Source organism: Hermetia illucens, chromosome 4 (assembly GCF_905115235.1).
Source record: "Hermetia illucens chromosome 4, iHerIll2.2.curated.20191125, whole genome shotgun sequence".
In the NCBI taxonomy this organism is placed as follows: Eukaryota; Metazoa; Arthropoda; class Insecta; order Diptera; family Stratiomyidae; genus Hermetia; species Hermetia illucens.
Genome location: NC_051852.1, coordinates 116,285,143 through 116,310,500, shown reverse-complemented (window position 1 = coordinate 116,310,500; position 25,358 = coordinate 116,285,143). Strand labels below are relative to the sequence as shown.

At 42.3% G+C, this 25,358-nt stretch overlaps 3 protein-coding genes and 1 long non-coding RNA gene across 8 annotated transcripts in view; 2 read left to right on the top strand and 2 right to left on the bottom strand.

The window, feature by feature from the left end:
* The first annotated feature begins 2,260 nt into the window (after window positions 1-2,260).
* LOC119654187 (queuine tRNA-ribosyltransferase catalytic subunit) lies at window positions 2,261-3,762 on the top strand. Its single transcript, XM_038059381.1, has 4 exons — window positions 2,261-2,438; window positions 2,497-3,035; window positions 3,099-3,462; window positions 3,523-3,762. The coding sequence occupies exons 1-4, from the start codon at window positions 2,301-2,303 to the stop codon at window positions 3,715-3,717; spliced, it is 1,236 nt and encodes a 411-aa protein (XP_037915309.1). The 5' UTR covers window positions 2,261-2,300; the 3' UTR covers window positions 3,718-3,762.
* Window positions 3,743-4,847, bottom strand: LOC119654189 (coiled-coil domain-containing protein 25). The gene is made up of 3 exons (XM_038059386.1): window positions 4,640-4,847; window positions 4,454-4,545; window positions 3,743-4,235 (listed from the first exon to the last, which is right to left on the bottom strand). The coding sequence occupies exons 1-3, from the start codon at window positions 4,710-4,712 to the stop codon at window positions 3,774-3,776; spliced, it is 627 nt and encodes a 208-aa protein (XP_037915314.1). The 5' UTR covers window positions 4,713-4,847; the 3' UTR covers window positions 3,743-3,773.
* A 119-nt stretch (window positions 4,848-4,966) lies between these two features.
* The window catches only part of LOC119654190, a 36,827-nt gene continuing 16,435 nt past the window's right edge, over window positions 4,967-25,358 (top strand). For both annotated transcript variants that reach the window (XR_005249793.1, XR_005249792.1), the window contains exon 1: window positions 4,967-5,071. This is a non-coding gene — a long non-coding RNA (uncharacterized LOC119654190). The remainder of the gene's footprint in view (window positions 5,072-25,358) is intronic.
* Window positions 11,993-25,358, bottom strand: part of LOC119654188 — a 103,805-nt gene continuing 90,439 nt past the window's right edge. For 3 of the 4 annotated variants that reach the window (XM_038059382.1, XM_038059383.1, XM_038059384.1), the window contains exons 3-7: window positions 21,446-21,703; window positions 21,164-21,184; window positions 20,830-21,102; window positions 13,313-13,422; window positions 11,993-13,254 (exon numbers count right to left, since the gene is read on the bottom strand). In XM_038059382.1, coding sequence (XP_037915310.1) covers window positions 13,108-13,254; window positions 13,313-13,422; window positions 20,830-21,102; window positions 21,164-21,184; window positions 21,446-21,703 — 809 coding nt within the window. In that variant the 3' untranslated portion in view covers window positions 11,993-13,107. The remainder of the gene's footprint in view (window positions 13,255-13,312; window positions 13,423-20,829; window positions 21,103-21,163; window positions 21,185-21,445; window positions 21,704-25,358) is intronic. The other variant, XM_038059385.1, reaches the window with a different exon arrangement.

Sequence of the window (25,358 nt, the reverse complement as noted above, 5' to 3'; positions counted from 1 at the left end):
GATGCGAAAAATATTGAGCTGGACTGGTGGAGGAAGAAAATAACAAGGGATTCCTTGAACCAAAAACTGCCTTCACCATATCGGTTATCAAAGAAATCTTCTGATTTGAAAGTTCCATAAGGCGGGACTTCCTTCGCTATCTCGTTGGTGAAAGGAATTTCCCGATTTGAAAATTCCTTAAACCGGGAGAGTGGGAGAGTTATTCACAAACAGTTACAGGGTAGTTCTCTGATGACGAGGAAATATTTAGTTTATATCCCGCCGGCATACCGTTGTGGGAGTCCAACGCTCTGTCCGCAAACGCATTGACCTACCCCTACTCCAAAAATAAGAAAAAAGTTGTTGCGTTTGTCTCGGTTTTGGTTTGGGAAATGCAGGTGTCCTGCCTAGTGGCTCCTTCATAATTAAAACATGATTGTCTGGTGGTCTTTGCTAGTATGGCAGGGCTTTTTACATGCCAATACAGGGCTGATTAAGGTTAGATTTACAATAGAGACCCTTTTCGATAGGTGTTCACATAATTGTCTTTCGTCAGTATTATGTACAACTATGCAAACGCTTCTACTAAACTACGTCCCTTTGCACTTGTTTGTCTACTTCCTTACTCAAGAGCACAAGCCTAGTAGATTAGTTATCATTTCTGATGCAAAATTGCAAGATTTTTAAGATATCGAACGTTGTTTGTAAAAATGGAGGAGCTACATCTTTAACATCCAAGCATTATAATCACAGTCGGTCATATTTAGACTTCGTGGCTTGAGTTGAAAACATAAACAATTCAAACCTGAATCTGAACAACCCTGCAATGGTTGAAGTTTATTTGAATCAACTGCTAACCTAGATGGCAGACAACCCATTCAATGAAAACGTTTGTATCGCCTTTACTGGTAATCGTGTTGTGGCCGTTTGAGCACCACCAGAAGATTTTCTTAAGGCTACAAGCATTTTCCAAACTCCCAATAAATTCCTTCCCAAATTCCTGCAACTTGGTTTATTCTTTCAAGGGTAGTGTAGATTTCTTCTTTAAATGGGACTTCATCCAGACTCTTGCATTTTAAATAGATCTTATGTTTTTGAACGCGAGATCTATGAACGTTGCTCCCGCTAGAACTTTTCAGGTTGAACATGAGGTCCCCTTACTGGGTTCTTCAGATCCACCTGATATTTCCTTCTAGGTCTAGGTTGAAATCAGCTTTATCCTATTTCACCATCCCCGTGTACTACAGAATGCCCTTGCGAGAGATAACAATAATCGTCCGCACCTTTTTCATTTACGAACTTGGTCCATCCGTTCTGATCATTTGGTTGTCAAGATTGGCACTTGGGATACTTATCTTTCATCGTCCGCACTTTTAGTTCCACTTGTGAAAAGGCCCATATGCTTCGTTTCTAATTAGCAACCTGCTGTTTCCATGGATAATCCCTCCTTTCCTCCAGTTTTATTTGCTCGTTAGTCGGCGGCAATGCGTTTTGATGTCGTTTGTGCTATCCGTGCTATTGTCGGGGTAGCAGGTTTTAGGTCCTTTATTTCTCTTGCAGCCTTTTGTATTCATTCTAATGGCTCTTACCATGTTTTTATAGTTTGGTACGAGTTGTGCTTGTTCTTAATAAATTTGAATTGCTCAGCTTGTTTGGTTCAAGCTGTGGAGGGTACTTCCTCCGGATCGGGGTTCGACTTTCCATGAGTATTGCCACTTTACAAAATCCTATTTCTTTCAAGGTGTTCGCCTTATCTTGATTTTTTGATTCCTTTGGTATCGGGATAGACCTCAACAATGACGAGCTACTAATGAATGGATCCATCTCCTGGTCCTAAATACCTTCCGACGTCGTCCAAACGCAGTGATACCGTAATTGTTTTCATTGCCCGGGACTCTCTTTCCAGCTCTCCTTTTTCGTCTTTATCACTCATGTTCTTGATAGGATCGTTCTTCGTTTGAACATTTTCCTCCAGTTTTGTACAGAAAAAGAAGGAAGTCAAAGTGCTCAAATCGTTGCTTTCGGTAGCGAAATTTTGAAGAAGTATTTTGATAATGAAACGTTGCAATCATATTGATTTCTTGCGGTTTCATATTTAATGCGTTCGAGTTCCTCCCCCCCACCAGCAATTTTCTAAACGTACATTTGAATTACACACTGTTCAGTAACATAAGGTACTTCCCCCTTTTTTCACTGCTTTCGGTATTTTGTTCCAAAATGTGGAACCAATTCAATCGGTCTAGTAGGGATGACCAAAGCACAAGACTGTCAACTAAGAAAGTGTCATTTTTCGGTATTCTGGGATCTCGGAGGTTAGAATCATGTCAACAACGTCGAAGGTCCCGCCGCTCACCTACAGGATAATTGCAGAATGTTCCACCACGAAGGCACGCGTCGGTGTGATGAGCTTGCGGCACAGCGATGTCGATACTCCAGTTTTTATGCCGGTTGGAACCCAGGTAATAAGCTAATTTTATATTATCACGTGCCCCTTTCAAATAAAGCGATAACTTCCAGGGAACTATGAAAGGGATTCTGCCTGATCAGCTCATAACTCTGGATTGTCGGATCCTTTTGGGCAATACCTACCACTTGGGCAACCGACCTGGCACGAAGATACTTGAGAAAGCCGGAGGATTGCACAAATTTATGGGTTGGCCTCGAAGTATTCTGACCGACTCTGGCGGATTCCAAATGGTCTCTTTGTTGCAATTGGCGGAAATTGACGAGAAGGGAGTGAACTTCAAGTCTCCCTACGACGGATCGGAGTGCATGCTGACACCAGAGCACTCTATCCAGATTCAAAATGTGATTGGTGGCGACATTATGATGCAGTTGGATGATGTTGTGAAAACCACGACCCGGGGTCCTCGGGTAGAAGAGGCCATGCACAGGACAGTGAGGTGGCTGGATCGGTGTCTAGAGGCTCACCAGCGTGATGACGATCAGAGTGTGTTTCCAATAGTTCAGGGCGGTCTGGAGCCTGAACTTCGTGAAAAGTGCGTTGCAGAGTTAACTAAGAGGAAGGTCAGGGGCTATGCGGTGGGAGGACTCAGGTAAGTCTACGCGAAACTCTCAGAAAATCCCTTTTGAGCTTATCTTCGTTTCTCAACTTTCAGTGGTGGAGAGAGTAAGGATGAATTTTGGCCCACGGTACACATCTGCACAGATCTGCTCCCGAAAGACAAGCCCCGGTACCTGATGGGTGTTGGCTTTGCGGCTGATTTGGTAGTTTGCGTCGCGCTGGGGATCGACATGTTCGATTGCGTTTTTCCGACCAGGACGGCTCGGTTTGGTTGTGCACTGGTGGAATCTGGCCAGCTGAACTTGAAACATAAAAAATACGCTTTGGACATGCGACCTATTGACGATAAGTGCCACTGCAGTACGTGCAAATCGTACACGAGGTCCTACCTGCATCACATAGCCACAATGGAAGCGGTCTCTTCTAGCTTGCTCAGTATTCACAACGTCGCTTATCAGGTAAGGCTAGAAGCATCACGAAAGTATGAAATCCGCTCTAATATTGCTCCCCTTCCGCAGCTTCGACTCATGGCTGATATTAGGCAGAGTATCACTGAAGACAGATTTCCAGATTTTATTAAAAAGTTCATGAGCGCACATTACGAAGGTAGAAAGGTGCCTCAGTGGATTCAGGACGCCTTAGCAGCGGTGAATGTGCAACTCGATCAGCCGGAAGTCACACAAGTTGCCGAGGAGGCATCTCTTAGCGAATAATTTAGTGAAATAAAACTCAAAAATGGATAAACTTATAAACTTTTATTGGTTTTGTTTTACATAAAGTCGTCTGAGTCATTTCCGTCGTCATAGTTGGTCGTCATCTTGTCCGCTTTCATTAGGCTGCTGTAGCTGCGCAGCTCTGCTTCCTCTTGTCGCCGCTTCTCCTCCTCTTTCTCGCGCTCCTTCTGTTCCCGCAGCAATTTCTTCTTGTCCTCCCGTTCCTCGGCGTCACGTTTCTCTCGCGCCGCCCGGAAGTCGGGGTGGTCTTCCACTTTGGTTTTATTCAGGCGGTTCACTATTTCGTTTATGCGTTTTTCGACGCGTACTTTCCGGACGTCTTTGTCACGGTGGAATGAGACCTGTCCCACTTCCATCCCCGCCGTTTTCTTCAGGTTTTCCCACATGGTGTAAACAACGTCGATGTTGTTCATTTTGTTGCCGGTGATGCTGTTTGCCTTCACCAACTGAGCCGCATCGTCTATCACCGCAGCCGGAATGTCGTCGATTGTTTGACCCTGTGGGTGGACAATGGTTTGTTGAATGGTTAAAATCATTGGAAACTATTTGGAGTTCTATTCAAGAAAGAATCATTGGCTCCGCAGCTACCGCCAGTTTTGCATGAAACTGCGAAATTGTCACAATGAGCCGGTCATTTTGTGTAGATTCCGCAAATGTGCAAAACGTGGAAGGAGTGGACGGAGGGATCAAACTTCTAAAAACGCCTTTAACGTACCTTTTTCAATCGCAAATAAACATGGGCAGACGAGAGTTTGTCCACATGAAACCATACATCTTCGGGCCAGCCCCACTTGATTAAGTCCTCATCTGGAAAGCACAAAAGGATCTAATAAAAACTACAATATAACCTTAAACCATTCCATGAAAATCAAATTCCATTGGATGTCCTTGCGTTTCTCACTTTCGTATTTGTCAGCACCCATGAAGAGAGTCAGAGGCGGCGAAACCACGTTGGTCGTGAAATAGAATACCATTTTGTTGATATAAAAACTTTACCATTAAAAATGCCAACGGAGGAAAGTAAACAAATTCCAACACTCAGAACGTTTTCGGCGACTATTTTGCAGCTAAATTGTCATTTGCAAGCTGTCGGCTGAAATGACAGCTGAGTCGACATTGCAGTTCATTTGATTGTGGAAGGTGGAGAGAATGAACCCGGCTGAGACAGTTTCCGATGAATGTTTGTCACCGGATAAAAGTGGATAAAATTTGAATTCACTTTTCCCCAAATTTTTTAAGATTTTCGTATAATTTCTGATGATGACAGTTTTGCGAAATGGTTAAAAAAATTTATGGAGTTTTATAATTGAAAATTGTTTGCATATTGGGAAAGGTAAGCGAAAATGTTGAATTATAAATGTTAATCGAGGAGACAGTAATTTTCTGATCACTGGTTGGGAAAAACGCGAGGCTAGGCCTAGGCTTAGGGCTTTTTTGGTGTAATGGGAAAGGTGTTGGAGATGATGGTGGTTTGCCTCCCTTTATTGTGGTAGCTTGGTTCTATCAGAACGGCAATATATGCAGGTTTCGAATAGCGTATTTCACTGCCGACCAGGTAGGAGGATTACCAATAATTGGGCGGGGATGAGAATTGTCAGCAAGCGCCCAATTCAAATTGCCTGGTAATAAAGCGACCTGATGCTGATCAGGCCATTCTCCCGGCTTGTCGAGCATATTTACATGAGAAGTGCGGGAGAATGCTAAGGCGGACCACATGGTGTTAGTGCGGGGCACTTATAGGAACTTGATCTCGGTTGTCCTCTTCCGGAGCATTCCATTGGGTTCCTCCTTCGCATCCAAACCTTTCAGAAGGAAGGTTTCCATCCTCTTCTTCTTCTTCTTCTCTTCTTCTTCTAACTGAAGTGAGGAGTCTTCATTTGTTCATTAGGGAATTCTTGGCCCCCGACTTTCTTGTTATAAAATTTGAGGGCCCGATGGTGCCATTAAGAGAGTGGGCAAGTTATATACATTAATGGAGGCATCTTTTCCTCTCATCTTTATTTGGGGCGCTAATTGTTGTACCGTTCGAACCATTTTTTAAATGTTCAGGCCTACTTAAATTATTCTCGACATTGACATTAAAAAATTCAATATTTTTTGTTTTGTGTTATAATTTTTTTTTATTTTTCAACTTTTTTCGATGCGATTCCCCTACGACGCAAATATCAAGAGAAGATCTTGCTTTCTTCTTAGTTGCCCAGTCGTTAGTTGCTCTACAAGTTTGAACCATTGATAATGATATGGATTTTTACTGTCTAGCTACTTACCCTTAACTATTCTAGCTTTCGCTCGTTTGAGTTCTGGGTTTTCCTCGTTGCGGACTCCATACCTGGTCCAAGTTCCCTTGGGTTTTGCGGTGGGGGTCACGATCCTTTTCGTGATGGAGACTGTTACGGGGAGTATACAGCATCCCGTGCCCTACACACTGGTCTATGCAGATGATGTTTTCCTAACGCTTTACCACAAAGCTGATGCCGGCGGGAACTTTCACTGTCAGTAGTAGCTTTTTCATACATCAGCGTAGTTCGGATGAAAAGGCGCTCCATAACTAGTATTCTTTCCGAGCAAAGCCTCAAATCTAAAATTTACCACAATTTCGTTCGTCCTGTTACCTGTGGTTTTGAGCGCTGGCCGGGTACCAGAGGCAATGGACGTTGCCTTCCGGTAATGGAGATAAGTTGTTGTTTTCATCAGTGGCGTAAGATGCTATGATTACGCCCGAAATTAGACATCTTCAATTGGGGTTGCACTTTTCGCGACGAAATTGCACGAGAAGAAGTGCTCTAACGTATCGCATTCCGGGCTTGATATGTGGCTCTCAGAGAGCCTCTCATCCACTAAGACCATTAGTGCGTGATAATTGTCACAATCTGTGACCTTACCTTACCTTTACCGCGCTACTGCCGGCTACACAAGGAAGGCCTTTACTCTCCCATATTCGTGGCATCTATATGAGTACCGAAATCAATAACGAAAATAAAAGCAAATAAGCGTATAAATGCTTGCATTAGGCGAATGTATCTCGTGGCAACACTGATAACCAGGTGATAACACCCAAAAGGTGAAAAGGTGAGGGGTCAGACTGCAGAGCGAAGGTTAACTTTGATCTGCTGTGAAGATATCAAATAATAAAGATTCTTGATCAGAGGACAGAAACCAGGGTTTGATGCTGCCATATCAGATGACAATGTTCTGTAGCCTACATGATGGCGCAATCTATGAGCGATATCTCGACCGTCCGACCGGCTGTGGATAAAATTCGGCTCAATTGAATTAGATATGGATGAGGTTGATCCAGCCCGAAAAGTCTATAAAGGCAATATCTATGATAGAAAAAGGAGACGAAGCAGACCCCACCTGAAACGAAGCGATTGCATACTAGGACGCCAGACAACAAATGGCCTGAAACTGAAAGAGTCTCTTACGGATGCTCAAAACAGATCTAAGCCTCCAACGGCAGGATCGAAGAAAAGTAGAGTAACAGAGATTTCATGTCGGCTAGGGCTGATATAGCGGAGGCATACATAACGATAGTATATTTTCTCAAAGATGCAACGATGGGGAAAGAGAAGTGTTTAAACCTCGTAATCGTTCAAAATGGGAACTGTGGAATGGAGAGCGTTCAGAACAAAGCGAGGTCAAAAGCGTTCAGAACAAAGCGAGGTCAAAAGCCACGATCAGTTTGGACGACCGATTTCAGGAGGCAACTAAAAGGAACAAGTGCAGTATCAATTATAGATTCCGTAATAACTTGGTGCGTCTGCACTAATTGCAAACGCAATTTCCAGGGAGGACATTGGAATATTCTTGGTGTACGGGAGGTAGATTCGTGACATGCAAAGGGAAAATATATGAGTTATTTTGGACGCCTCTTGGAAAAAATCAGGAGTTCATTCATTTTAAAATCCTGATTATGTTTCTACCCAAATTGCATTGGAAGTCAGCAGAAGAACTCGTAAAGCAATGGTAGGATCAGGCTACTTCATAGGGGACGATAGTGAAATCCTACCTAGTTAGACAGGCGGGGTACTGGGAGAGAAACGCACTACCGCTTTTTCTCAGCTGTAATGTCAACGTATACAACAAGATTTGAGGAAACAGCCACACCAACCGTATAGGTGATTATCTTCTTCCACGTGCCGTTACTGCCGGCCCTCCGCAATGTGCTTCAAGCCTTTTAACGATCTTCTGAGAAGTTCTTCCTCCACAGTTCTACGCTCGTAGAGAGTCTCGTGGAAAAGTTTTTGTGAGAAAATATTATCGAAGCACTTTCAGAACGAATGCATTTTCAGAGGATTCTGGCTAAAGTCCCAGCCAATTCCGTTGAGATATTGAAGAAACTTTACGGAGCACAAATAAAACTGGAATGGTTGAAACAATTTTGAATAATAGGATGGACATAGACGAATGGAAAGTGACATTGAATTAGGTAAACTGGCAATAAACTCATTTGAACTATATAAATCATCTGATGCAGGTGAAGTCTAGGTATAAGTGCAAGGTTGGCCTTTCTAGGAAAGCCAGGACGCGAGCAAACCCAGGCTAAACCCAGGCCAGTGAGTCTGACCTCTTTCCTGATTAAAACAGTAGGAAAATGGATGAGAGAAATATGATATGGAGGTTGATTTTCTTCCCTTGGATCGAAACTATCAATCTGGAAAATTTCATGAAATGTAGTACCTATCAGTTGTTATCGAAAATAGAGTCCGCAAACAGGCGACATGTGGTTTCATCCAGGCCAAAGCCAACTCATGGTGAGATGGTGCTTGCCGGATTGACTTTTAGGTGTTGTTTGCTTCCTTACATAGATCCACAAACATGAACTGGAAGTGGGTCATTTTAACATGCCTAGGAATCCAGGCCTAAGCCGGATGAAGCAGAACTAACTTTTGGATTGAGGGAGTTCTGAGTTCGCCAACTACTTGGTGGGACACCGGACCAACTGTAGAGACAATTTTTCCAACATTTGAGAAGGAGAGTGGTCAGTTTTTTAAAAAAAATGGTTGATAACCCAAAAAGGTGGAAGAAAATTTCTCTCTAATTGGTCTCGCCGGACATCAAATGGATGGGAAACTTTGGTACCTCCCAATCCATAAACAAAAACTAGAAATATCGAATGAAGCAAAATTGCTTCAAAGTTAAATTGGAACAAATATCTCGGAAATGCAATGAACATGAAAAATGGGCGGTTTCGTCAAAAGAATGGCCTTAGGTACGACATAGGATTTAAACCACGCGTGGTATGCTGAATTATCAAGTAGTGGAGCTTGGATTTACCTATAAGTCTTTAGTATGATAGCGAAAGGTAGAGCATGAGTTGCCAAGAAATGATCTGCCTCTTGAAGGTATTATATTTCAATTGTCACCTTTGGTCCTCGTGGTAAAAGGAGAGTCGAGCGTAGTTGTTGTAGCTTACAGGCTTCAGTTAAATGGCATGTGGACGTTTGTGGCATATGGTCAGGAAGAATCTCCAATGTAATCAAAAGCAATACCGTAGGAATGATTATTATTTTTATGCCTCCCAAATAACATACCGCTTCGACTCCAAAGTCGAGATCATGAAATGAAAATGAATGTATTTTTAATCTTTATGTTATGTATTATATATGATTTTGTAGCATATCTTATATAGAATTAGATGTGTAATTTCACTTTTCGAGAAAAATTGCCGTAAAGTAATTCCTTACATTGTTGCTATTTTCGTCAATTTTTTGGGCAAAAAGAAAAACGTGCTCAAAATAATTTTTCCAAGTTATGGTTAGTTTATTGGGAAAAACGTGCTTAAAGTAATTTTCTTAGTTTATTGTTGATTTATTGTGTTGTTAGAAAACAATTGCCTGAGAAGCTGAAGTTCTTTTTCGCTAAAGCGTTGCAAAAAGGTTCTAGTCATGAAGTAGTCACTAAGGAACTTTAGCATCTCACACTTCGATTCCGTAACACGAACCCCGTTGCAAGAAAGAAGAGTAACGGACATCCGAAGAAATCGACCGAGACCCAGGACCGTCTGCATGTTGCATGGTATAACGGAAAAACCAGATCCTCTGTTTTCTAAAAGGCGGTCGAATAGCATGAATTTTGATTAGTTGAACTATAAAATACGGCGGTTTAGCCTTTCGAAAAATAAAATTGCACATCTCCTTCTACAGTATAGCCATAAGTTCTGTCAGTCAAACAAATTTTTATTTCTCACGAAGTAATAAAAAGTACACTATTAGAAAAGGGAAATATAGAGCTTTCAAACGAAAAAAAATATTCAAAATGCTCGCCGCTAGCAGCTATACAGGTCCGAAGTCTGTGAGGTCATGCATCGATCACTTCACGCAAGGTATGAAACGAGATTTCTCGAGCTGCACGCATGATGCTGGCCTTCAAACTCTCTAAATCGGAGTTCGATCGCAGGCAGTCTCATCTAACTTAGCCCAAAGGTTGTAGTCCAGAGGATTCAAATGGGGCCCATTCATCCGCAGTTATGAAGTCAGTAACATGCGCTGCTAACCATTGCTGAATTATCTTTTCTTTGTGAGTGGAGGCCGAACCCTGGTGAAAGCACCACGGCTTTCCAGCAAATAAAGATTCGCTCAATGAATCGACTACATCCTCTAACATCTTTTCGTCCACGCTCGCGTTGGTTTAGACGCCGGCCTCGCAGAAATGAATTTCAGTTACTTCGTGGTATGAAACGCCCCACGTTGGACTCGCGGAGCATTTTCTTTGGCTTCATAACAATTGTGAGCATATACCCGATCATTTTGTCGGTTGAATTTTTCATCAGAAAATAGAATTTTGCGGTATTTTTTACCGGGAAATCGTTGCAGAAGATCAGCACACTGAGTTCGCCGTATTTACTTCAGTTTTGACGTTAACATATGGCTAACGCACCGCCGGTACGCACCGAGATCTTCTCGTAAAATACGACTCATACTTCGAGTTGAAATGCCCATTTCCGCCGATATTCGTTTCTGCTTGCTGAGAGGATTGCGACGAACACGCTCACGCACAGCATGCACGGCATTCGGGCGACACACGCGGCCTGTCAACCACATCAGCTGGTTCGTGGTATAGAGCTAATATCCTTTACATGAATCGTTCGCTTTTTTCATAAACTATGAATCTTTTTCGGCGTATTCCCACATTGGAGTAACGCAATAATCGTAATTATTTTTTCGTAGTTACCGAATTTCATCGTGTTATCGTTTACGCGCTACTGAGCTTCGGAACCTGAAAGTCTGACGGAAGTGAAGTATGGTTAGGTACCCTCCGTGCGCAGCGTTACCAGTTTCTGCGGCCTAACATTTCTTGCTATACGCATCGACTAACAGAACTTATGGCTATACTATGTATATAAGATATACTACAAAATCATATATATTATATAATATAAAGATTAAAAATACATCCGTTTTTTAACAGAAATTTTTTTTAAAAACTTCGAGCAAATTGTTTTTCCCCGCCATTATAGATAGCTTGACACAAAGGTATTGATGGCAATCGGAGGGCAGAAGAAAAACAGTATTTATGGGACCGGTGCATTTAAGATTAGCAGAGCCGTACCTGTGAAAACCATGCCACGATAGGGAGTTCGAGCAATCGGCCCATTTATGGTAGACACCTGTGAGCTATAGGCATCACAAATTAGTGTTGCAGGAAGGATGGTAGATTATAACATCAAAGTTTCGGCAAGTGAAGAAAGTGAGAATGAGGACACTGGTAGCAGTTACGGTCCTCTACCAAAACATCTACATAAAATAGTTTTAGACTTTGCAATGAAGAGGGCGAAATACATCATATTGGACCAGTCCACTCTGTCACACTGAAAACTTGTCACTTGAGAAATAGCAAATCCTGCAGAAGAGGGATTCGGTCAGGAGTACTTACTGAATGAGTTTGATCAGGGGTACCTATTGAATTATCTCCTTAGCTTTCCAACTAGGACGGACTTTTCCAAATAAATAAATTTTGGGGCATATATAATAATTCATGGCGCAACATCCCCGCAAAGTCCGTTTGAGCAATTGGTGAGTTATATGTATATTTGAGGTAATAGCAGTGGGTTTCGCAGCTGTAACATCGATGAAACAAATAGAAACTGAACGAAACCATAGAAGGGAATTAGCTGCAAACATGAATCGTAGCTCCCCAAAGGCTGTGGAGGGTATTTGGAAGGTTTTGGTTGGTATGAATATATAGGCCTTCGCGCAAAAGATAGTGTCATACCCAAAACCTTTGAAAATATGTCGAATAAAATTAGCAATAGTTCCATTTATTTCAGCTTATTTATTTCCGGTTTCCAATACATTTTTAAATTCGTTTTGAATTGAATATCTACTTACATCTAGCGTACAACTAGAATTGTAAGTTTTCACTACACACATGTCACTTAAATTCTTAACATGTCCTTTCTGAATGTTTCCTTACATATTCTAGTTTATTACCTACGGACCCTATATTGATATTTACGTTGAGCTCGCTCTTATCAACACTAATCGCTATTCCGGCTATATCTTATTTAGTTCAGCTATTCTTCGTTATAATTGCATATGTATCGCTTAAATTCCTCAGGGATGAATCGACCACGAAATGAACGAAATTTCGTTGATGGTGCCGTTTTAAAAATTAGTGGTCCACTATAACATTTTTTTAGTAAAATTCCAATGATATCAATATCCGATTTTATCACAAATTTGGTACGTTACCAAGATACAAACAGTTTCATCTAAATTTTATGATTGCCGAAGCTTTTTGGAAATAATTAACAAGGTTAAAAGGGAGTTATGTATGACGAAGATATTTTTCTGTGTTGGAGAAACTGTTGAACGGAGGAGTTGATAGCATTACCTACCGTGGCTACTAAAGATTTCGATGTAGAGCAACTAAGAGAAGAAGAATTAAATCTATTTTTACGATCCTTCCCCTTTTCCCGAGATATTGATGATAGGAAATTATAAAGATACGAACTCTAACTAAATTGCACTAATCGAAATCTTGAGTTTTTGAGAACATCTTCGGTTCACATCTTTGAATCATTTTGGATCTTAATATTTCGATTTGAAAATATTCGATAAATACTTTAAGGAGAAGAAGTGTGAAAGTATGTATCAATTCTGGAGTTGAAAAAAATACACCTAAAATTTTTTGGGTCATTATGAGACTGAATTGCAATAATTTTTGTAGGTTTGAGTTCTTTTTATAATTTTGACTTAACAATTTACACAGTACATAATATAAGATGGGTTTTCCAAGAAAAGAACGAAATTTGACAGCAATACTTGGGTAAAGCAGCATTCACTCCATTCAAAAGTAGCCTTTAAAATTTCAAACAATGAATTCCAAAGACTGTATTCAGTGGTTCATTTATATTTAGGGGAAAACTTAAAGTGCAGTTCTTTCGTCATATATAACAACGCCTTCACGTTCCAGGGGTAGACCAGCTAAATTTTGTGAACGTGATCGACATAAAGCTATAATAGCTGCTTCATCGTTCCGCATGCGATTCCGCCTCTTTTTACTAAAATTCACCTGCAAATAATAATTTATGTTGATTGGTCAATGGACAAGTTATTGAATTAAAATTTACTTTAGCGTAGAGCTCCTCAAGATCATCAGCTGTTGAGACTGGTCTTGGTTTGGATTTTCCCCATGATGGTAGGGATCTTGATTTATATGCTGCATCATTTTCACTCAAAACTGTGAAAGAAAATACATTTTTTTATATAATTGTTGGTGATCCAAAGTAATGCATTGTGAGTTTGGGTTTAAGAATACCCTCAAGAAAACGGAATATGATTGGTTTCTGGAATGCACTCTGCACGACAACGGTAGCTAGGGTGCTCAGGATGCGTTTTCTCTAATTTGAGCGGTATTTCAGCGATATAAACTGGACACCAACGGAGACTTCCGATGTAGTGGGGGGAAGCTTTCTAAATGTGACATTGTGATCGTAATTCCAAGGTGGGATCTGACAACACCTTACTCGGACATGTGAAAGGCAACACGGCCTTTTTCGACAATAACGGTAATTATGGGAGGTCCGTGGATTTCGGCAACTTTCACCGCCTGTCATCGATGGCACACTGTTCGAGCACAGAGCCTGCAATAAGGTCAGGTGGGTTTCAACGCCAACGTACGAGCAACCAAATCGATCACTTCGCGATCAGCAGTAGATTTAGGAGTTGTCTTCTGGATGTGCGTAACAAGAGAGGAGCTGACATCGGCCTAGAAAGGGATCACCATCTGATGATCACTTACATTCGCTTGTGTGTTGGGCCCGCGACTTCTTGCAGGGTTGGCGAGTTGCGACCCCCTAAGTTCAACTTCGACCGCTTGTACGACGTGGCTGTCGTGTGTGAAAGGGGAAGAGCTATCTTGCTGATCGAACGGCAGATCCACTGAGTAACGCGCCTCAAACATGTTCTTTTCTCGGTTGCTGGCTTTACTGAGTGCGAAAGATGGCGGGCGTGACTCGCTCGAACTCCGATACCCAGCGAAATCTCAAGAAGTTCAGGGTAGTATACGCCGTGACAAAAGAGAGTTTGCTTTTGTGCTGGTTAGAGAAGCGAAAGATGCCGCAGATCGGAATGATTTCAGAAATGTATACAGCATAACGAAAGTGGTCGCAAATCTTTCCATGTCCTGAACCACTAGAAAGGTATAATGCAACAAAAAAAAAAAAAAAACAAATTTTATTTTTTAATGCCGAATAGTTAGTTTTTAATTCATCGTATACCGGTATTTCGAGAACCAGTTGACCTCTTACTCAGTGATTTTTCGTCAAAATTCAAGACAAAAACTGAGGAAGAGAACAACTGGTCCTCGAAATACCGAGGAATGAATAAAAGATTCACTATTCGGCATTAAAAAATAAAGTGTGTTTTTTTTCCTGACATTTTTCCTCAAATATCTCGACTACGCTGATGACGCTGATGATCTATTTGCTCTCTCACCGGGTCATGGACCGTGGTCAAATGACTCTGGATTTGGAAAAAAAGGCAAATAGAGTTGAACTGAAGATAAACACCATCACTTTCGCTGCCGTGTCTTAAGTCTGGAAATGCAGTTATCTCAACACTAAGATCAATTTGAGATTGTTCTGTACTAGTGTTCTTTTTGTGTTGCTATATTGGAGCAGCACATCGAAAGTGAACTCCACTGTTACTCAAAAGTTCCAAGCTTCTGTCAATACCTGTCTGCGTCGCATCATCGGAGTCCGCTGGCATGATACTATGTCAAAGGAAGAGCTTGTTGGCGCACAGTCTTGGCCACAGGTATATATTTCATGTACAACTTTTCCTGAATTACTTCGGCACGGTTAGTGATTCTGGATGAGCACATTTATATATAGGATTATCAATATCCCCTAAACTGGACGTAACGCGTTAGTCATCCCTGTATGCCATATTTTCTGCTTCACCGAAATGGGCTTCAGTTCTCTCCAGTACTTCTCGATTAGCTTACACTCCTACTCTACGGTTTCACACCATATGTTTCTAAGGCGACTCCTTTGTCGGCTATATTGGGAAAGTGGATTCCATTGCATAGCATAACTAGCAATGGAGTAGGCACATTTTCTTATGATGCGTGTACATGCTTCCTACTTGCCGTACAAGTTCATGACATTAGCCACAGACGTGCAACCAAGTTGTCAGACTTGCTAGCAGTCAAAGCAATATGAAGGACGTCAACAAAAAGTTTAGATAACCAGATGCAATCGCACTTTAAATTTCTTAGGTTCTTGAGGTGTCCTTTGATGTGATATACCGTGATGAAGTTCGCAAACATCCCTCTCTTCGCAGTGTGACACCATCAAGTCCGGCGGGTTTACTACACTTGGCCGTGGTACCGGCAAAGATAATCGCATTCTGCTTTTCTTGCCAAAGCGATTTTGGAATGCCTTTTCTCACGGTGTGTATTATGCTGTATTTTTCGTACTTTACCTTGTCGCTACGCGCTCACCCCCACTTGCTGATAGTTGCAACTCTCAGTTCCTTGCGTTCATCGACTCGTCTATATATTTCTGTACTCAGCCAGTCTTGTGATGTTCTTTTGGGATGTGGTCGAAAAGTTCATTTGTGCTTGCAATAAAGATACTTTTGACGGCGTTCCAATTCTCATTCTCTCAGGTGGGTGGTTAAGAGTTTGTGTCGATTGCACAGAAAGAAAGTTTAAGCTCTCTTGTTCCCTTGCAAGCAAACACAAGAGTGCCACGCAGGCAAAGAAAAGTGATCATTAGACGATAGTCCCTTTCGAGGCTAATGTCAGCACCGGTTTTGTCACCTGTATTCAAATAAATCTATTGCTAATCGCCCAATGATCGATCAAATTAGACGTATGTTGCCGATAAGTCCAAACTCAATTGATATTTTTACAGCTCCTATGCTCGAACGGTATGGGGTTGATGACAAGGGGTTTGGATATTACAGAAGTCTACAAACCTTTTACCGTTGCTGCTACCGTCACCAGTACCTTTTTAGAGAATGCTCATCCAAGTTGGAGAAACAGAGCCCAAGTTGGAGAAACAGGCCTTCAATGCCGTTGCCCAGGAGCGTGCACACATTTCAGAAACTAGCCACAAACTCTTTTCAATAACCAAATTATAAAGGTCGTAGTCATTAAGTTAGTCTCTTTCTGAAGCACTGTTGACGTTTCGGTAGCAATAAAGGTTCGAAATTTGCAGGTTGCTCTACTGTATTAAAATCCCCTAACGGAATATCCGAGATTCGTTTATATGTCGCAGGATTTCCGGTAGTGGATGTGATGCTACCCGCGCCTGCTGGATTTAGAGGTGAACAGAGGACTGCTCAACACCCTCAGTGCAGGTTGAATATCACTGCTGACTGCCAAGAATTAGAAGGCATTGCAAAAACTAGATTCATTCCCAATCATTGAGACCAAAGTTCTCATGTTGATACAAAGATCTGCTTGAACAGTCCATAAGCTGTGATAGCTCGTTTCATTTTTTACCTATACATGTTTGTTCCAAAAAGCTTCATATCTGGGAGGTATTTCACTTCTTCGGACAGTTGAAAGGTTTTGGTCTTCACCTAAGGAAGGCAAAGATTATCTAGATTCCTCATTAATGCCTTCGTGCCTTTATTTGGATTTATTGAAAGTTCATGCTTGAGTCACCAACTGTCAATCAAATCAATGGCGCGTTGTATATTTTTACACACCATTCTAAAATCTCGACTAACAGTTAGCATAGCCACGTCATCCGCATAACCTTGGGCGTGTGTTGACAAATTTTGCAGTTTGCATAGTAGCGAGTTGATAATATACCCCACAGAAGTAGCGATAATACCCTTTCTAGGGGGTATACTTCCGATGCTTCGCTTGTGAGGTAGCGATCGACACCCACTTTAACAAATAGCATTCTATGCGTTAGCATGGCATAGGTCCACTTAATTAAAGTATCATCAACTCCATGTTCTCTCGCGGCATCACAAAATTTTTGGGAACTTATTGGCCATGCTCCAAGCACAGTATAGCAGCTCCCAACTTTTGATTGGTAACCACCATTCTCACCCCCTTTTTCCCTTCCATCTCTGTCGTCTGTTCTCCTCGATGGTGTACTTCCAAGAGAATGTGTACTGACTCAACTCTGGAATTCGTGAAAACTCCATACTGTTTCCTAAGAGAGTCTAATTTGGCGGACTCACCCCTTTTAAGAATTCTGCATAGGCTTGTAGTCTGTCTTTTGCCTTCCAGTTCCTCACAGTTTGTTGTCAAGGAGTCTCACTTCGAACGTTTGCGCTGTGAGTTTGTAAAGTTTAATGAGTCTTCATCCTTATTGCTTTTACAAGCACGATTCAGTAGTCGTCCGATTGATTTTCTGAGCCTTTGTAGTTCTTGGTTCCACCAGGAAATCGTTTTACCGCGTTTTCCTCATGTAATAAGGACAATCTCTTCAAAGAATTTTAAAAGTTTGCTACTCATCATCATCATCATCAACGGCGCAACAACCGGTATCCGGTCTAGGCCTGCCTTAATAAGGAACTCCAGACATCCCGGTTTTGCGCCGAGGTCCACCAATTCGATATCCCTAAAAGCTGTCTGGCGTCCTGGCCCACGCCATCGCTCCATCTTAGGCAGGGTCTGCCTCGTCTTCTTTTCCTACCATAGATATTGCCCTTATAGACTTTCCGGGTGGGATCATCTTCATCCATACGGATTAAGTGACCCGCCCACCGTAACCTATTGAGCCGGATTTTATCCACAGCCGGACGGTCATGGTATCGCTCATAGATTTCATCATTGTGTAGGCTACGGAATCGTCCATCCTCATGTAGGGGGCCAAAAATTCTTCGGAGGATTCTTCTCTCGAACGCGGCCAAGAGTTCGCAATTTTTCTTGCTAAGAACCCAAGTTTCCGAGGAATACATGAGGACTGGCAAGATCATAGTCTTGTACAGTAAGAGCTTTGACCCTATGGTGAGACGTTTCGAGCGGAACAGTCTTTGTAAGCTGAAGTAGGCTCTGTTGGCTGACAACAACCGTGCGCGGATTTCATCATCGTAGTTGTTATCGGTTGTGATTTTCGACCCTAGATAGGAGAAATTGTCAACGGTCTCAAAGTTGTATTCCCCTATCCTTATTCTTGTTCGTGTTTGTGTTTGACCAGTGCGGTTTGATGTTGTTGGTTGATTCGTCTTCGGTGCTGACGTTGCCACCATGTATTTTGTCTTGCCTTCATTGATGTGCAGCCCAAGATCTCGCGCCGCCTGCTCGATCTGGATGAAGGCAGTTTGAACGTCTCGGGTGGTTCTTCCTATGATGTCGATATCGTCAGCATAGGCCAGTAGTTGGGTGGACTTGAAGAGGATCGTACCTCTTGCATTCACCTCAGCATCACGGATCACCTTCTCGAGGGCCAGGTTAAAGAGGACGCATGATAGCGCATCCCCTTGTCGTAGACCGTTGTTGATGTCGAATGGTCTTGAGAGTGATCCTGCTGCTTTTATCTGGCCTCGCACATTGGTCAGGGTCAGCCTAGTCAGTCTTATTAATTTCGTCGGGATACCGAATTCCCTCATGGCCGTGTACAGTTTTACCCTGGCTATGCTATCATAGGCGGCTTTAAAGTCGATGAACAGATGGTGCAACTGTTGTCCATATTCCAACAGTTTTTCCATCGCCTGCCGCAGAGAGAAAATCTGATCTGTTGCTGATTTGCCTGGAGTGAAGCCTCTTTGGTATGGGCCAATGATGTTCTGGGCGTATGGGGCTATCCGGCCTAGCAAGATAGTGGAGAATATCTTATAGATGGTACTCAGCAACGTGATACCTCTATAATTGCTGCACTGTGTGATATCTCCCTTTTTATGTATGAGACAGATTATGCCTCGCTGCCAATCGTCAGGCATTGATTCGCTGTCCCATACCTTGAGCACAAGTTGATGAACCACTTGGTGTAACTGGTCGCCTCCATATTTAACCAATTCGGCTGTAATTCCATCGGTTCCTGGCGACTTATGATTTTTTTAGCCGATGAATTGCACGGACTGTTTCTCCTAAACTTGGTGGTGGCAGTATTTGTCCGTCGTCTTCAGTTGGCGGGACCTCCAACTCGCCGATGTTCTGGTTGTTCAGTAGCTCATCAAAGTACTCAACCCATCGCTCTAATATGCCCATTCTGTCGGTAATCAGATTTCCCTCTTTGTCTCGGCAGGATGAGCATCGAGGTGTATAAGGCTTCATCCTGCTGACTTGTTGGTAAAACTTCCGCGCCTGGTGCGGTTGCTCCCTGTACTTTTCTAGTTCACAGACTTGTTGGTTCTCCCAGGCTTCCTTTTTCCGTCTGTGAAGTCGCTTCTCCGCTCGACGGAGTTCGTGATAAGTCTCTGCGCGTGCCCGCGTTCTTTGAGAATGCAACATTACTCGGTATGCGGCATTCTTCCGTTCCGTTGCTAGCTTACATTCATCGTCAAACCAGCCGTTCCGACTCCTTTTGCGGCTGGGGCCAAGTATATTTGTGGCCGTATCCATGATAACGTTCTTCAGGTGGTTGTGAAGATCATTAGTTGATGCTTCATCTCCAGGTCCTCTATTGACTGCGGTTATTGCGGCATCCATTTCCCTCTTATAGGTGTCGCGGAGGGTTGTGTTGTGGATGGCTACTCCGAGTTCCAAATTGATCTTCTATTACCAAAGAAGTCTTTAGCCATTTAGGGAGCGGCACGTTGTTGTCAAGAATTTCATTCTACTTTCCCTAGTCCGTTTTCATTGGATTCCGTCCTTGTATCGCAATCTGTTTACTTGCAATAGTCAGACCGAATTCTATGTAAAAATGGTCGGAGGAAAAAGAAAGGCTTTTGCTTTGAGTAGGGTGAAGTTAGACCAAGAGTGGATCCATCGAAGGCAATGCCTGCCATTTGTTGATCTGCATTTGTCGAACAGATAGTTGTGTGCTCGGGGCTTTTTACGGAGACGCCATGCAAGCTTATAAAAAGCTGATAATGAAAGAGCGGTCCAGAATGTGTGGTTCGGCGTTAGAGACCATCTCATTTCTAGCGGCATTGTACGGGAAGGCATTTGAGGTGATTCATGAACGTTACATACAAAGATAGGCTGATTATGGGAACATGTTCGGTTTACCAGTATGAGCAGAAGGCAGTACACGATAGTTTTGCTTCCAGCATGTATTGGCATCGGCAAGTTCTAATTCATCTCAAATATACCACACAACAAGCCTCACGTGTTGGCATCACAGAAAGGTGGCTGTAGTTCCCATAATATTGCCAGGTGCAGGTGTTGCGCCTAAATTTCCTATGATTTCCTTTGATGCCTTTGGCTCAAACCATGCATAAATATGCCATTTTGCATACGTGCTCGATGTTACGGGGAGTTATCGACAGATGTTCCCATTAGCTTACCATCGGTTACCATCAGCAACACCCCTTTATCTTTTAAGAAGGTAGGATCATCCGAGCTAAATGCTTGGCACTTATTGCTAGTAATAGGTAAAATCCAGCATCTGCCGAGATTGTGACAGCTCGGATAAAAAGAAAACTAGGAGAATATTTCTTGGTAGAAAATTTCTTTAGCATAGAAGAAACAACATCTCTTATTTACACCCTTACCAAATCTGTAGTCACTTACCCGTATTTGAAGCGTATAATGGGTTTATAGCCCACATTGACTTATGTGTTTCCGGAATATTACACTTTGAATCGCTAGGACTCATTGATGATGTTCCGCAAGCGGGACTCGGTGGATACTCGGTGTTTCGTTGATTTGTTGGCGGTGGCCGTGGATGAGGTGGAGGAGCTGGTGGTGCACTATATTGAGGTGGCACCATTCCAATCGTCATCGGTACAACCATGTGCCCAGATTCGGTCCATTGTTTTGCTACAATTGATGATCGATGTGCCACTGAAAAGTTTAAGACAGTTGAAATGAGGTTGATGATTTTATTAGATAAAAAGATATTAACTTATGTTGTCGTGTCCACTTGCTGCATAGAAAGAAACAGAATGAATAAAAGTAAATTAATTAAAACCGCCGAAATCAGGCGTTATTATTTATCGAATCATCATCATCACTTATTTCTTTCGAAATTAGGAAAACTTCTATGGATTTGTATATTTATTTAAAGCAGTTAGTAATTTTACCTACTTTTAAAAATGGGTTGAATTACAATAAATACATGCACGAAAAAGAGAGTCTAGAGAAAGCATGTTTAGACCCTAAAAAATAAGTCTGAAGCCTAACTTACCCGGACTCGTTGTACAATATCTAGTTGGACTTAAGAATTTTCGTTTACGCGGTAGCAACCAACAACAGAAAAACAATGTTGCCAGTACCAGGAGAACAATAACTAAGCAACCAATTAAAATACCCCAGACTATTGCTGGAAGTCCCCAGACTGTTGAAGGGGGACCAGCTTCAATCGGTGGCCACATTCGAGCCGTTAATGTAACGGACTGATGATACAGTCCACTCGATGTGTTGTAAATGAGCACATCTTCAGGACCTGGAATAGAAAAAAAGGATATTATTAGTCTTTGTGCACTTTCTCTATATAGAATATTAAATATATCCGTAAAGTTATGCATGAATATATATTTTCAGACGTAACAGTAGTATGGTCTGTTTAATATTCGATTGAGGCGGCATCTAATTCCAATTCCAATTCCGTTCTTACATTAATGTATGTAAATTTAAATGTTTTGTCCCATCTGGTTATAATCAAGGAACAGTTTCACTATTATTTCCTGAGGACATGACCATTGGTATGTTTATCGGAAGCATGGATAACAGTCGCAAATGGAAATGGTTAATATTTCCTTAAATTTGGGAGCCAACTCTGAACAGGCCCGTCGAGAGCATGGGGAGGGGAGGGAGATTCTCATGTCTAGAGTTTTCCGGATTTTGGAGCAAAATTAGATCAATTTTGGTTCCAGGCCCAGTTTTTCTTCCTCGCGACCCTGGCTGCAGTTAATGTTACTATAACACCATCGAGAGCGGCCCTAAGCTTCGTGTTACACATTGCTCTCTATGTAAATTAAAACCAGGACTATTACGTGGACTTGTCTGGAGTTCCTTATTAAGGCAGGCTTAGATCGGATACTGGTTGTTGCGCCGTTGATGATGATGATTACTTGATAAACGATTCACACGAAAAATCTTTCTTAATTTGTAAGATGTCTTTATATCACTGCTATTTCTCCTCGTTTATGCATCATATACTATCAATAATAACCTAATTAAGGCATGACAGCCTTAATTCTGTATTGTATTGGTTATTGGCAGCTGGTCCTAATGATTTGAACCATTATATTACTTACTTCTAGTTTCCTTGGCATCCCTTTTCCGGCTTCTCTTATAAGCAGCTAATACATCTATGGTTACTATAAACCAGTATTTGGGGCATAGTGTGTCAACCGCACTTAAGCGCTGTCGCTGTCCCATAACTAAGCTTGTACTCTTCCTCCAATTTTCTGTGCCACTTTATTCCAGCGCAACTCGTTCGTCCTGAGTAGTTGGTTCGATTGCATGTTATCACTCGCAATTAAGTTATCTTCATGTCGCAATGTGTGACTTATATGTTCCTTCTTTCGCCGTTTTCAACATGTCTACAAGCCTCTGGTCCGACCAAGTTCATCATTTGTTATTGCCTTTGAATACTCCGGTGTTACGGCAAGATATGAACTGTTTGGAGCTTCCGAGTAATGGTGGGGTTCACTTGCCATCTATTTATTACCCTGATATAGTAGTGCAGGGAAGATTTTACTGCGGAACGCGCAACAATTCGATATTGATATTGAAAGTGCTGCATTTGCATTTGTCGAAATAGCGATGGCGAATCTAGTGCCATTAATACGGCGAGCAATATCGAGTTCAATGCCGTCGACTGGAGAAAGAACGTTTTCTAAATAAATTAACTTTTCGGTGACTAAGAACCTTCCGTCCGACTCTGCTTGCCTGCTTCGCCAAATCCAGAGATATTTGGCTAAAACCCATTATTTGGCAAAAGAGCAAGCAGATATCATCAGTGTTAATCTAGGTATTTGAGGAAAGATGACATTGTCCATTGAACTCTTTAACAACCAAAAGCCAAGACAATATGGAGGATGTCACCGTTAACGAAAAGGAAAATGCAACCCTGGTGGACTCCGTTTTGATTTCGAATTTCTCTGAGATTTTACCTCGATGTAGCATGCCCATTTTGCTATTTTGCGCAGTCGTATGTGGCTTTGATAATAGCTGTGAATTTCTCTGGAATTATCCTTCTGCATAGAACATTTAAGATGAAAGCGGCGAGGGATCTCAACGAGATTACGACGAAGGATTACATATGAGAGGAATTAGTGTAAAAGTTCCAAATATCATATGAGAGTGTCGACGCTATAAAGAACTTGTGAAAAGTATACTGTGAAACGTAATCGGTAAGAAGTTGGCAAAGTGAAAATCGGATGCAGGATTCGAGAAAAAGTGCTTCCTGCTATCTGTTATAGATGTTGTAGTTGTAAGGAATACCCTGAATGCATGTTATGCCAGGATGCAGGCTTTAGTAATAAGAGCCACGCGGGAGAAAGCGGAGAGTGGTAGCTGCATAAAAGAGATCCAAAATCAAGGAACAAATGTGGATTATTCAGGTACACCTAAACCACTGCGAGGCGGCACATCTCTTGGGCAAGATAGTTCAAGAGCTTGATGTGAACATGGTGATTAGTAGTGATCCATATAAAAGAAAAGACAACGCGGTAAGTTAATGCGGTCAAGAGCATTCGACTGGTCATATTGATAAAAGTATTTCCAGAACAAAAACTCACTCATGAGGAATAGGAAATAATTGAGTACCTCATCGATGGAATAAGGAGCTCATGTCCACCGGTATACGCCCTCGACCAGGTGTTATACTGGTAGACTGGCTTAGGACTGTAGTCGCTAAACTGGAAGGGAACGAAACTGTCCACATGTGCTGGGGATGATAAACCAGGGGCACACATGGCCTACCTTCCCACAGTCGCAGCCACTGAAACGAAAAATCTTCTATGCTTCCTTATCATTCAAAACATCGATTGATTGTGGAGAGTATTTAGAAGCAAGGAGGAGGGCAAAGGTAAACTCAGTAAATCATAATCACAGTCAGGGTAGATGACCGCTCCTTAGAGACAGCTAAACGTCGCAGCTGCCTCATCAATTATAGGTGCCCTTGCAAAAGGAAGGATACTTCGGAGGACGCACCGGGTGGAAACCCAACCAAGGTCCCCGATGGAATCATGGAGGCCATAGAGGCTGAAAGGGTAGGACCGAGCAAGGAAGCGGACTATGCCCACAGAAGAGGAGAGGGCAACATAGATATACACCTTCTAAGACTCAAGGCCCACAGCGAAACGCAAGGGAGTGCCATGTTAGAGGAGGGAGCTAATACTGCGACATTGGGCTCCACGTACTAGCGGAGCCGAGGGCCAGCACTAACAAATAAAAGGTAAACCTCCACTATGCAAAAACGGCATCTGGATTAATTGCAAGGGTAAGTTCCAAGAATAACATTAGTGGGGTTTCAAGAACCCTGGGTGTACCGGGGACAGATTCGCGGTCTACAAGGAGGAAGGAAGCCGGGGGAAGAACTCGAGAGGCAGTGGTGCCATCAGGATACTTCCCAGGAGACCACACATGGATCCCACTAGAATTAGTCATACTTTTTGATCTCGGTTGTGATGCCAACACCCACCGTGAGATGTGGGGAAGAGGCGACACTAATCGAAGAGATGATTGCCTTCTAGAATTCATTGTCAATAATAAATTAGAAATATGTAATGTAAAGAACACGCGTACATTTGTGACCCGCACCAGGCAAGAGATACTAGCTTTAGGGAACATTCTGATGAGCGGCTTGATCAAGACTTGGAGGGTGTCGGATCAGTTTCTATGCGGGATCACAGAAATAATCTGATTCGACATTGAGGGCAACTCGGAGTTAGATAGAATAATAAGGAATCCCAGGAGAACAGACTGAGACTCCAAAACAAGGCACTTGAAAAACAATATGGCTCATCTGCAGGTGAGTGAAACAGTGGTGAAACGTAATTAAAATTATGGTGGAAGGGCTCAACAGAGTCATCACTGACGTATAAGAGGCCAGCTATCCGGCTAAAATAGTCAAATCATCAAGAGATGTA